The 13,175-nt window shown below is 39.1% G+C and overlaps 1 protein-coding gene across 4 annotated transcripts in view; it reads left to right on the forward strand.

Moving 5' to 3' along the window:
* The window catches only part of LOC138966002 (serine-rich adhesin for platelets-like), a 152,128-nt gene that overhangs the window by 33,095 nt on the left and 105,858 nt on the right, over positions 1–13,175 (forward strand). For all 4 annotated transcript variants that reach the window (XR_011455563.1, XM_070338089.1, XM_070338087.1 and 1 more), the window contains exon 4: positions 8,247–8,347. Coding sequence is in view for 3 of the 4 variants with exons in the window: in XM_070338089.1 (XP_070194190.1) it covers positions 8,247–8,347 (101 nt within the window). In the remaining variant the exon portion in view is untranslated. The remainder of the gene's footprint in view (positions 1–8,246; positions 8,348–13,175) is intronic.

A 13,175-nucleotide genomic window follows, 5' to 3' on the forward strand; every position in this document is an offset into this window, starting at 1 on the left:
GGTAGATAGATTGTAATGTCTCACGCTTTCCTTCTTTGCCACGACTAAAGCATATGGTGCAAGATTGTATGTTACACTCTATGCAGCATGACAAGAACGGAGTCAAACTCGCAATCGTCCTGCCATAAGCAAACAATGCACACAAATTGGCTTTCATTACTCCCGCTTGTACTCATTTATTCTCTTTACAAATTCTTCAACACTGAGAATACTTCAAACTGCACCCCAGACAACAGTACTTTTTCAACACTGAGAATACTTCAAACTGCACCTCAGACAACAGTACATTTTCAACACTGAGAATACTTCAAACTGCACCCCAGACAACAGTACTTTTTCAACACTGAGAATACTTCAAACTGCACCCCAGACAACAGTACTTTTTCAACACTGAGAATACTTCAAACTGCACCCCAGACAACAGTACTTTTTCAACACTGAGAATACTTCAAACTGCACCCCAGACAACAGTACTTTTTCAACACTGAGAATACTTCAAACTGCACCCCAGACAACAGTACTTTTTTCATACGGGAGTTTAGCTGCCATTGGAAAGTGGCTCGCTCACGGGGCCTGTCAATCTGAATTATGAAAGACAGAGTTGCATGCGTACAGAGAAGACAAAGAGAGCGCATTCAGACACAGAAAGACGACATCATCATAAGCTTGAGCTTGTTGTTGATCCTTAACATATATTATGTTGAATTATCTATGAATTGTTGAATAAACACTGTTTAAACCAAAGACGACATCAAGAAATCAAATCATTTGCTGATTTAAAAAATATTTAGTTTTATGGTGTTTGGCATTGAAAATATGCTTAAAATGTAGGAATACCTTGAAAGTAAATTATACTTTAAGCCTGCATTGACTTTACACTCTGTTCGGCTGATCGATATCATATCGATTCTGTAACACACAAATGACGTCATATCGAAAGGCAAGAGATTATGATATCACCTGTCGACGCTCTTTCCCCCAAACACTCAAGATTATTTGTTCTTCTCAGATATTCTCTCTGTGTGTCTCTTGCAAGCTCTCTCTCTCTCTCTGTCTCTCTCTCTCTCTCTCTTGCTCTCTCTCTCTCTGTCTGTCTCTCTCTCTCTCTCTCTCTCTCTCTCTCTCTCTCTCTCTCTTGCTCTCTCTCTCTCTCTCTCTCTCTCTCTCTCTCTCTTTGTCATTGTCTCTCTCTCTCTCTTTCTCTCTCTCTTTTTTACATTTAGTCAAGTTTTGACTAAATGTTTTAACGTAGAGGGGGGAATCGAGACGAGGGTCGTGGTGTATGTGTGTGTGTCTGTCTGTGTGTGTGTGTGTGTAGAGCGATTCAGACCAAACTACTGGACCGATCTTTATGAAATTTGACATGAGAGTTCCTGGGAATGATATCCTCAGTCGTTTTTTATATTTAGTCAAGTTTTGACTAAATATTTTAACGTAGAGGGGGGAATCGAGACGAGGGTCGTGGTGTATGTGCGTGTGTGTGTCTGTGTGTGTGTAGAGCGATTCAGACTAAACTACTGGACCGATCTTTATGAAATTTGACATGAGAGTTCCTGGGTATGAAATCCCCGAACGTTTTTTTCATTTTTTTGATAAATGTCTTTGATGACGTCATATCCGGCTTTTCGTGAAAGTTGAGGCGGCACTGTCACGCCCTCATTTTTCAACAAAATTGGTTGAAATTTTGGTCAAGTAATCTTCGACGAAGCCCGGACTTCGGTATTGCATTTCAGCTTGGTGGCTTAAAAATTAATTAATGACTTTGGTCATTAAAAATCTGAAAATTGTAAAAAAAAATAAAAATTTATAAAACGATCCAAATTTAAGTTCATCTTATTCTCCATCATTTTCTGATTCCAAAAACATATAATTAATAAATATGTTATATTTGGATTAAAAACAAGCTCTGAAAATTAAATATATAAAAATTATTATCAAAATTAGATTGTCGAAATCAATTTAAAAACACTTTCATCTTATTCCTTGTCGGTTCCTGATTCCAAAAACATATAGATATGATATGTTTGGATTAAAAACACGCTCAGAAAGTTAAAACAAAGAGAGGTACAGAAAAGCGTGCTATCCTTCTTAGCGCAACTACTTCCCCGCTCTTCTTGTCAATTTCACTGCCTTTGCCATGAGCGGTGGACTGACGATGCTACGAGTATACGGTCTTGCTGAAAAATGGCATTGCGTTCAGTGTCATTCTGTGAGTTCGACAGCTACTTGACTAAATATTGTATTTTCGCCTTACGCGACTTGTTTCATTTTTTTGATAACTGTCTTTGATGACGTCATATCCGGCTTTTCGTGAAAGTTGAGGCGGCACTGTCACGCTCTTATTTTTCAACCAATTTGGTTGAAATTTTGGTCCAGAAATCTTCGACGAAGCCCGGACTTCGGTATTGCATTTCAGCTTGGTGGCTTTAAAATTAATTCATGACTTTGGTCATTAAAAATCTGAAAATTGTAAAAAAATTATTTTTTTTATAAAACGATCCAACTTTACGTTTATCTTATTCTCCATCATTTTCTGATTCCAAAAACATATAAATATGTTATATTTGGATTAAAAACAAGCTCTGAAAATTAAAAATTAAAAAATTATTTTCAAAATTAAATTTTCGAAATCAATTTAAAAACACTTTCATCTTATTCCTTGTCGGTTCCTGATTCCAAAAACATATAGATATGATATGTTTGGATTAAAAACACGCTCAGAAAGTTAAAACGAAGAGAGGTAGAGAAAAGCGTGCTATATTCTCAGCGCAACTACTACCCCGCTCTTCTTGTCAATTTCACTGTACTGCCTTTGCCATGAGCGGTGGACTGACGATGCTACGAGTATACGGTCTTGCTGAAAAATTGCATTGCGTTCCGTTTCATTCTGTGAGTTCGACAGCTACTTGACTAAATGTTGTATTTTCGCCTTACGCGACTTGTTTACATTTAGTCAAGTTTTGACTAAATGTTTTAACATAGAGGGGGAATCGAGACGAGGGTCGTGGTGTATGTGTGTGTGTGTCTGTCTGTGCGTGTGTGTGTGTAGAGCGATTCAGACCAAACTACTGGACCGATCTTTATGAAATTTGACATGAGAGTTCCTGGAAATGATATCCCTGGACGTTTTTTTCTTTTTTTCGATAAATACTTTTGATGACGTCATATCCGGCTTTTTGTAAAAGTTGAGGCGGCACTGCTGTCACACCCTCATTTTTCAATAAAATTGATTGAAATTTTGGCCAAGCAATGTTCGACGAAGGCCGGACATTACCAAAGTATTGCATTTCAGCTTGATGGCTTAAAAATTAATCAATGACTTTGGTCTTAAAGGCACAGTGCAGCTCACAGCCTTCGTTTTCCGTTTTTGTTGCAGCTGAGTGCATTTACAGTTCAAAAATCCTCCTATGGTAGTAAAACAAACCCAAAACTACCCAACGACGTTATCTGTGAAGCTCGACAGTTGGCTTGTTCACGCGAGTGCATAAATTAACCTAGTTATTACGTGGTGTTTGGTCGGAGTTCGATTCAACTGAGTGATTCCGGCCTCCATTTTGTTTTACACAAACTCATGATGATGTCTGACATAGTTTGCTACTAGTGACGTGTCTTTTTGTGCAATATGTGGTGACCTGATCTAAATTTAGATCCAACAAGAGGCGAAGCCTTCAAGGCTCACGTAAGAAATAGACAAACAGTTTGCTCAATCACTCCGTCACACACACACACACACACACACACACACACACACACACACACACACACACACACACACACACACACACACACACACACACACAGTAAGCATTGGTGACACTGTGCAAGAAAGCGTGACACTAGATCTAGATATGTCTGTCTGCATGTAGCCTACTTACAGGGACACGACTAAGAGTAATACCTAATATTCTGGACTCGCAACGAAATATACAAACAAATGACAATGAACAACGTTTCGACCTAATGGTCTTCAACAGGTTAAAAAAAATATGAAAACAACAATACAAATATCAAAACGACTTATCAGAGAAGATGATGTCCTCCAAGCGCAAAAGAAGGGGGAAGGGAGATAAATCAAAAAGAAAAATGAGCAATGAAAAATGAAACCAAAACGAAACAAATCAGAATAATAACGCTTGAAGTTGAAAGAGAGAGAGAGAGAGACTTCTTCTTTATTTGGTGTTTAACGTCGTTTTCAACCACGAAGGTTATATCGCGACGAGGGAAAGGGGAGAGATGGGATAGGGGAAAGTGGGGAGATGGGATAGAGCCACTTGTTAAGTGTTTCTTGTTCACAAAAGCACTAATAAAAAAATTGCTCCAGGGGCTTGCAACGTAGTACAATATATGACCTTACTGGGAGAATGCAAGTTTCCAGTACAAAGGACTAAACATTTCTTACATACTGCTTGACTAAAATCTTTACAAACATTGACTATATTCTATACAAGAACCACTTAACAAGGGTAATAAGTGAAGAATTTTATGGGTGAGAAAAGGAAAGTAAAAGGACTTTGGGGAGGCAGAAATAGAGAAGAAACAAGAAAAAGATCCTAATTAGGTTCACGGCATCGAGAGTGATGCGACCTTCTCTCAGAAGTTAGTAGAGAAGGCTCCCCCATCCACCACCCGGGGGACGCGCCTCTACGCCAATTAGGGGGCGCGAGGTGAGAGAGAGAGAGAGAGAGAGAGAGAGAGAGAGAGAGAGAGAAAGAGAAAGAGAGAGAGTGTCAACAATACCTGCGACACGACTGCCAACTAGTCTCGGCCCGCTCAAAGTAACAATGACCGAGACTTTCAGTAATTCCTTCGCGTGACGTCTAACCCTCTTACGCCATAATGTGACGTCTTCAAATGACGAAATGTTAAAGTTTCTACCACAGACATACACACGCACGCACATACGTGCGTGTGACGTCTTCAAATGACGAAATGTTAAAGTTTCTATCACACACGCACGCACGCACAGACAGACAAAAGTTAGCATCGCATAGGCTACACTTACGTGAGCCAAAAATAGGCCAAGACCAGCCGGGACACAGTCCGAAATTAATTCGTAAAATAATTGCAGTTCTTGACTCCTTGGATGCAAGTCAATGAAACTTGGTAGTTCTTCTAACGGATAGCTGCCTGAGGTACGTGCACCTGGATTTGACAAGTTCAGTACCTTTAAAAATCTGAAAATTGTAAAAAAAAAAAAAAGATTTATAAAACGATCCAAATTTACGTTCATCTTATTCTTCATCATTTTCTGATTCCAAAAACATATAAATATGTTATATTTGGATTAAAATCAAGCTCTGAAAATTAAAAATATAAAAATTATGATCAAAATTAAATTTTCGAAATCAATTTAAAAACACTTTCATCTTGTTCCTTGTCGGTTCCTGATTCCAAAAACATATAGATATGATATGTTTGGATTAAAAACACGCTCAGAAAGTTAAAACGAAGAGAGGTAGAGAAAAGCGTGCTATCCTTCTCAGCGCAACTACTACCCCGCTCTTCTTGTCAATTTCACTGCCTTTGCCATGAGCGGTGGACTGACGATGCTACGAGTATACATAAGACAATAAGACATAAGATTTTATTTCAACCATGTGCAGTACACTAGGGACATGTTTTGGCCAGAGTACAATCAATCAATCCATACACACCCTTCCAAATGCAAAATGCACGCTTGCAATCTCAGTCACACACACGCTCACGCACGAACGCATACATTCCCCACACAAAACCCACAACAGCACACACGCACAAGCATGCTCCTCCTTAACAAAACGTATTTAACCATCAATTGTACATATGCGTAAAATAAACAGTATAGAAGTATCAGTAAGAATTATATATGTATCAGACATCAGTTATGACGACAATAACTAAAATCACAAATCCTTAATAATTTTAAAACCAAAACATTTATTACAATACTACACTGGGTAGGTGAACTTTAAGAAATATGGTATTTAAAGGCTTGACGGCTGTGTCTTGCTCAAAAATTGCATTGCGTTCAGTTTCATTCTGTGAGTTCGACAGCTTGACTAAATGTTGTATTTTCGCCTTTCGCGACTTGTTTTAATCTCTATTTCTTATTGTTATTAATCGAGTTACCCTCAATGGGCGAGGGCCGGATGAAACAAGCAAGTATATGTCGTGCCGAATTCAAGAAATTGACGATTCCGCGTAATGGGCAACATTTTTGCCCATTTCGCGTAATCGGCAAAACGCTGACCAATACGTGAAATCGGCAGCGTTTTGCCGAAATCGCGTAAAGCCTTCTAAAAAATTGCTCATTTTGTGAAATTGGCAGCCACTTTTTGATTTTAAAGTTCTCAAATGCTGGGATATCATCACACTTAGACAACTAGATACTCCAATGGATAGATATTGCAATAATCGATAAGTTATGGAAAGTTATTGCAGAAAGGTTAGTTTTCGTGCATTTCTGGAGTTAATTATGCTCGACACAGACCAACATATCAATCAATCAATCAATATGAGGCTGATATCGCGCGTATTCCGTGGGTACAGTTCTAAGCGCAGGGATTTTTTTTGTTTTGTTAATGCAATTTATATCGCGCACATATTCAAGGCACAGGGATTTATTTATAAATAGACCATAACAAGTCGCGTAAGGCGAAAATACAACATTTAGTCAAGCTCAGTCGAACTCACAGAATGAAACTGAACGCCTTGCATTTTTTACGCAAGACCGTACACTCGTAGCATCGTCTGTCCACCGCTCGTGGCAAAGGCAGTGAAATTAACAATCCAGAAAAGCGCGGTAGCGCTGAGGAGGATAGCACGCTTTTCTATATCTCTACTCTTTTTAACTTTCTGAACGTGTTTTTAATCCAAACATATCATATCTATATGTTTTTGAAATCAAGAACGGACAGGGAATAAGATGAAATTGTTTTTAAATCGATTTCGGAAATTTAATTTTAATCATGATTGTTATATTTCTAATTTTCAGAGCTTGTTTTTAATCCAAATATAACATAATCATATGTTTTTGGAATCAGAAAATGATGAAGAATACGATAAACGTACTTTTGGATCGTTTTATAAAAACAAAATTTAATTACAATTTTCAGATTTGTAATGACCAAAGTCATTATTTAATTTTTAAGCCTCCAAGCTAAAATGCATACGAAAGTCCGGCCTTCGTCGAAGATTGCTTTGCCAAAATTTCAATCAATTTGATTGAAAAATGAGGGTGTGACAGTGCCGCCTCAACTTTTACAAAATGCCGGAACTATGACGTCATCAAAGACATTCATCGAAAAAATGAAAAAAACGTCTGGGGATATCATACCCAGGAACTCTCATGAAAAATTTCATACAGATCGGTTTAGTAGTGTACTCTGAAACGCTCTCTACACACACGCACACGCACACGCACACACACACACACACACACACAAACACAAACACAAACACACACACACACACACACACACACACACACACCACGACCCTCGTCTAGATTCCCCCCTCTATGTTAAAACATTTAGTCAAAACTTGACTAAATGTAAAAAGCAAACAAACGAACAAACAAACAAAAACATGCATACAAACGAACATAACATGAGAGAGAGAGAGAGAGAGAGAGAGAGAGAGAGAGAGAGAGAGAGAGAGAGAGAGAGAGACACAGAGTGAGCGAGCGAGCGAGCAAGAGAGAGAGAGTCACACACACACACACACACAGACACACACACAGACACACACAGACACACACAGACACACACACACACACACACACACTGAAACAGACACACACACACACATACACAGACATACATACACACACACAAACCAGGAATGGGAGCGAGAGAAAATATGAGAAAGAGAGAGTCGTCAGTAAGTAGTGGTATTGACACGTAGCGATAATGACACGTAGCGCTAAAAGATGTAGTGCTGTCGACACGTAGTGATAATGAACGAATGATAGCGACTCATCGACAAATTATTTGTTGCACTAATCAACGTAGCAATAGCGGCACGTAGCACACATGACACGTAGCACAAATGACACGTGGCACAAATGACACGTAGCGCTAGCGATACGCACCCCTGTTGTGTGTGTGTGTGTGTGTGTGTTCCGAAGTATTTCAGCATGCATTCGCTTGGCTGAATGGTTAATCACCCCTCAGCGTTCTTGTTTGTTTTGTTTTTGGGGGGGGTTGTCAAACAAATATTTATCTTGCCGGAATACAATTAATATTTGTGTTTGATCATTTCTGCAGCCCCTGGGCAGTGCTGTGACACATACCAGCGCTATTGAAAAAATCAGCATGGAGTTTAAGTGGACTCCACCAACCACTAGCCAGGGACACGTTCGCTTCAGGTCGGTCTGCTGGTTGTTATTGTTGTTATTGTTGTTATTGTTATTATTTAAGTTATTGAGACATCCCAATGCACTAAGGGATTTATAGAGCAAATCGAGAAAATTCATTATTGAACGAAGCGCATAGCGCTGAGTTCAATAATTATTTTTGAGATTTGCTCTATAAATCCCTTAGTGCACTGGGATTGTTTCAATAACGATATTGTCAGTACCGCCAGAAGAAAAGAAGATTGAAAACGCACATTTTGCTACGCGCATCTGAATAGGCATAACTGTGTGGTCAGGTCGTGTAAGATCTACTTTTTTGTGGGCTGTCTCAAGTGTGTCGTCTGCTTTCGTCACGCATTTTAATTTCTGTTGGTAAATTCCAGTGTAGCGTTAAGCTAAAAAGTGATGATCTTTCATAGAGACCTCATTTGAACTCGGAGATAGAACTGTGCTCTTAGTTATTTGTGATTCGAAACCTTCAGCTCTCTTCGATGGATTGACTGTGCAGAGTGGCGCCCCTTGAATTGACTCCAAGGACTGTCGACGGTTAGCACATTTTCAAAATGAATGTGGTATGTTTCTCGTGTTGTATCTACACTCATCGGGGAGTCTGGAACTAAATATGGACGGTAAGAATGCTCTGAACCCTACACGTATTATAATTTATATCCCCATCGTTTTTTCTTTCACATTTGCCCAACATGTTAATTTGCTGAGCGGGGTTTATGTCGTCTGCTAGGCTAATGGGGCCGCCACATGCGCGATTCAATCGTGCGATTTACCCTGTCACACGGGCGACCGAGTCGTGGCAAATAGCTACGACAAGTCTGCGACTCAGTCTCATGCGATTCCCTCGTAGCTTTGAGCTTTAGAACTTGTTCTATTCCTGCGACCCAGTCGTCAGTCAATCGCAGGGGCAGAGCCAATCAGAACGCGTCATTGCGGCCTTCACGCCGTGACGTAAAAAATGGCGGACAGTGGTGGACAGCGCTGTCTCTTCATCAATTCAAAACTTATTGGAAGAACAGTTTTTTACTCAGATATAAAGGAGACGTTTTAGGCGTGTACAGCAGTTGGGAAACATTAATTACAACTGTCTGGGAACTATATTTCTCGCAAAGGCGTAATGCTGAAAGGTATTTTTCAGAAAGGTAGAGCGATGTTTGAACATTAGCGTCTGCTCTCGCAAAGCGCGTTTGCCGTGTTCACTGTGACACGTCACTTCCGCCCCGCTCGCGTGGAGTTATCGTTCGTCAATCGTTAGTCAATCGTTCGTCTATCGTTCATCGTGTGACGGGTCAATGGCCTACGATGTGATGTGCAATCGGCTCAAGATTGAATCGCGCGATTGAATCTCAACGATTGAATCGCGTATGTGGCTGAAGCTTAAGGCAATCGAACCACTGCAGTCACATTTGAAAAACAAAAATTGCTTGTCACGTTGCACTGAGTCTGCATGCATGAGGCAGGTTGGTAATATTAATCTTATACATGGTAAGAACGTTCTGAACCCTACACGTTTTCGATTCCGATTAAGTTCCGAGAAACTTGTTGTTGCCTTGAAATAATAATTCAGAAACCATTCATTTACTGAACTGATGCAGTCGTATTTCAGTGTAGTCTGCAGGGGTGGGACTTTTCCGCGAATCCGCGAATTCCGCTGGAGTTATCTATTTTTCTGCGTCCCATTTCATCACAGTATCTATAACTTGTTCACTGAATGATATGGAGAGAAGTGAAGATGGAACAGAACACTGGAGGTTTGAAAGTTAAATTGTGCTGACTTAAAACTCCTGATAACTAATAGTAATTTTGAGCTTCAATGCATTGAATCATACTATTGCCAGTATTGGATTATGGATACATGGTTCATTACGTAAGTATGCACCATTACAATGTTACCATTGTTGTGTGAAAGTGTGTTTTGTTTGGTTGATGGTTTTTTTTTTTTGGGGGGGGGGGGGGGGGGGAGTGAGGAGAATGTCTTGTTACATTTAGTCAAGTTTTGACAAACGTTTTAACATAGAGGGGGAATCGAGATGAGGGTCGTGATGTATGTGTGTGTGTGCGTGCGTGCGTGTGTGCGTGTGTATAGAGCGATTCAGACAAAACTACTGGACCGATCTTAATAAAATTTCACATGAGAGTTCCTGGGTATATTCCTTTTTTCTTTTTTTTGATAAATGTCTTTGATGACGTCATATCCGGCTTTTCGTGAAAGTTGAGGCGGCACTGTCACGCTCTCATTTTTCAACCAAATTGGTTGAAATTTTGGTCAAGTAATCTTCGACAAAGCCCGGACTTCGGTATTGCATTTCAGCTTGGTGGCTTAAAAATTAATTAATGACTTTGGTCATTAAAAATCTGAAAATTGTAAAAAAAATCTTTTTTATAAAACGATTCAAATTTACGTTCATCTTATTCTCCATTATTTTCTAATTCCAAAAACATATAAATATGTTATATTTAGATTAAAAACAAGCTCTGAAAATTAAAAATTAAGTAGATGTGTACTGCCGGGCAGTACATACCCCAAGCGAAGTCGTCCATCTGTGTGTACATGATTCTCTCTCTCTCTCTCTCTCTCTCTCTCTCTCTGTCTTAAAATGTGTCATCGATGACGTGTTTTCATACTTGCTAATGCGGCAGGCTAATCATGACGTCAAATTGAAACTTCTTGAAGTCTCTCAGAAAGGGACATGAAAACCATGTGGGGGTTACTGGTTTGGGCTGAAAAAAAACCCAACTCCACCTAAAATTCAAGCGCCTATGGGGCTGAATTATGCAGCATAAATTGTGAAACATCAGGATATCTCACACTTTCAATTCTGCCATCATGTCAAATCTGACAACAAACCTACCCACAAAATGTCATAAATATCGGTGTAGAATTGAGACTTAACGGTTTTTAACTGCCAAAAATAAGTTTTTTTGACTGGAATAGTTTGTCTTGAAATTCAGTTTGGGACAACGGACCCACCCACTAAATTTCATAAAGATAGGTGAAAATTTAAATGTAACGGTTTTTAACTGCCAAAATTATGTTTTTCTTCTGGAAAAGTATGGAGTGAAAATCAGTTGGGGACAACGAACCTACCCACAAAATTTCATAAATATCGATGAAGAATTGAGATTTAACGGTTTTTAACTGCCAAAAATAAGGTTTTTTGTCTGGAAAAGTATGTCTTAAAATTCAGTTTGGGACAACGGACCCACCCACTAAATTTCATAAAGATAGGTGAAGAATTGAAATTTAACGTTTTTTAACTGCCAAAATTATGTCTTTCTTCTGGAAAAGTATAGAGTGAAAATCAGTTGGGGACAACGAACCTACCCACAAAATTTCATAAATATCGGTGAAGAATTGAAATTTAACGGTTTTTAACTGCCAAAATTATGTTTTTCTTCTGGAAAAGTATGGAGTGAAAATAAGTTGGGGACAACAAACCTACCTTTAAAATTTCATAAGAATCAGTGAAGAAATAGGATTTAACGATTTTTTAACGGCCTTTAAATCATTGGTGATGTCATCATAACCCAGTCGTTGTAGTTGTCGTCGTAGTTGTTGGTGTTGTTGTTGTCATGTTCGTTGTCGTGATTGTTGTTGTTCTCGTGTTGTTGTTTTTGTTGTTGTTGTTGTTGTTGTTGTTGTTGTTGTTGTTGTTGTTGTTGTTGTTGTTGTTGTTGTTGTTGTTGTTGTTGTTGTCGTCGTCGTCGTCGATGTCATTTGTTGTTGTTGTTGTTATCGTCGTCGTCGTCGTCATCGTCGTCGTTGTCAGAGGTTATTTCTAAAGATTTCATTGATAGTCTTTGTTCTCGTCACCAAGACTTGCTAAGAACAAGCTTGGAACAGCAAGAGTTCCAAGAACAAGATTAGAACAACTCATTACATCATTACCAGTACGTCATTTGTATTTAGAACACACTTTAGAAAAAAACTCTTCAGCTACAAACCAGTCACCCTCACATGGCGGAGGTGTTTGTCTAAACCACTTACTGAAATGTTTTGAGGTTTAATGACCATACACATGTTGAACCGGTGAGTGTCTTCCGCTGCTTAATTCGCAAATAACTATTTTATTAAAGTCCGCTTGAAACGCTCAAAGATGAAATTCCATGTTAAAAAGTGACAAAAGTTTCACATTTTCCCGTTGTAACAGCTTCCGATGATATTGTATGAAAATTCTGATCCTCTGAGAGGATTCCCCGAAACAAAATCAGTTTGTACGCCTAATTTTAATAGAATTGTCCAAACAGTGTCGCTAATATTGTGCTAAAAGATGAATTCTAGAACAATGTCCAGACAGACACCACTTGGCAAAAAAATTTTCAGTGCTGGGAGATGAAAAAAAAAACTACCTCGCTACGCGCGGGCTTCGCCCGCGCTCCGCTTGGATAAAATTTCCGAAATCGATTTAAAAACAATTTCATCTTATTCCTTGTGGGTTCCTGATTCCAAAAACATATAGATGTGATATGTTTGGATTAAAAACACGCTCAGAAAGTTAAAACGAAGAGAGGTAGAGAAAAGCGTGCTATCCTTCTCAGCGCAACTACTACCCCGCTCTTCTTGTCAATTTCACTGCCTTTGCCATGAGCGGTGGACTGACGATGCTACGAGTATACGGTCTTGCTGAAAAATGGCATTGCGTTCCGTTTCATTCTGTGAGTTCGACAGCTACTTGACTAAATATTGTATTTTCGCCTTACGCGACTTGTTTACCTAATCCAAACGAGTTGAATTTTAGTCTCAGAATGCACCAGATTGCACAGATTTTAATGTACCATTTAAAAAAAAATCGGGGGAGCATGCCCCCAAACCCCCCTAAATAAAAGGGGG

This window comes from Littorina saxatilis, linkage group LG5 (assembly GCF_037325665.1).
Source record: "Littorina saxatilis isolate snail1 linkage group LG5, US_GU_Lsax_2.0, whole genome shotgun sequence".
Taxonomy (NCBI): Eukaryota; Metazoa; Mollusca; class Gastropoda; order Littorinimorpha; family Littorinidae; genus Littorina; species Littorina saxatilis.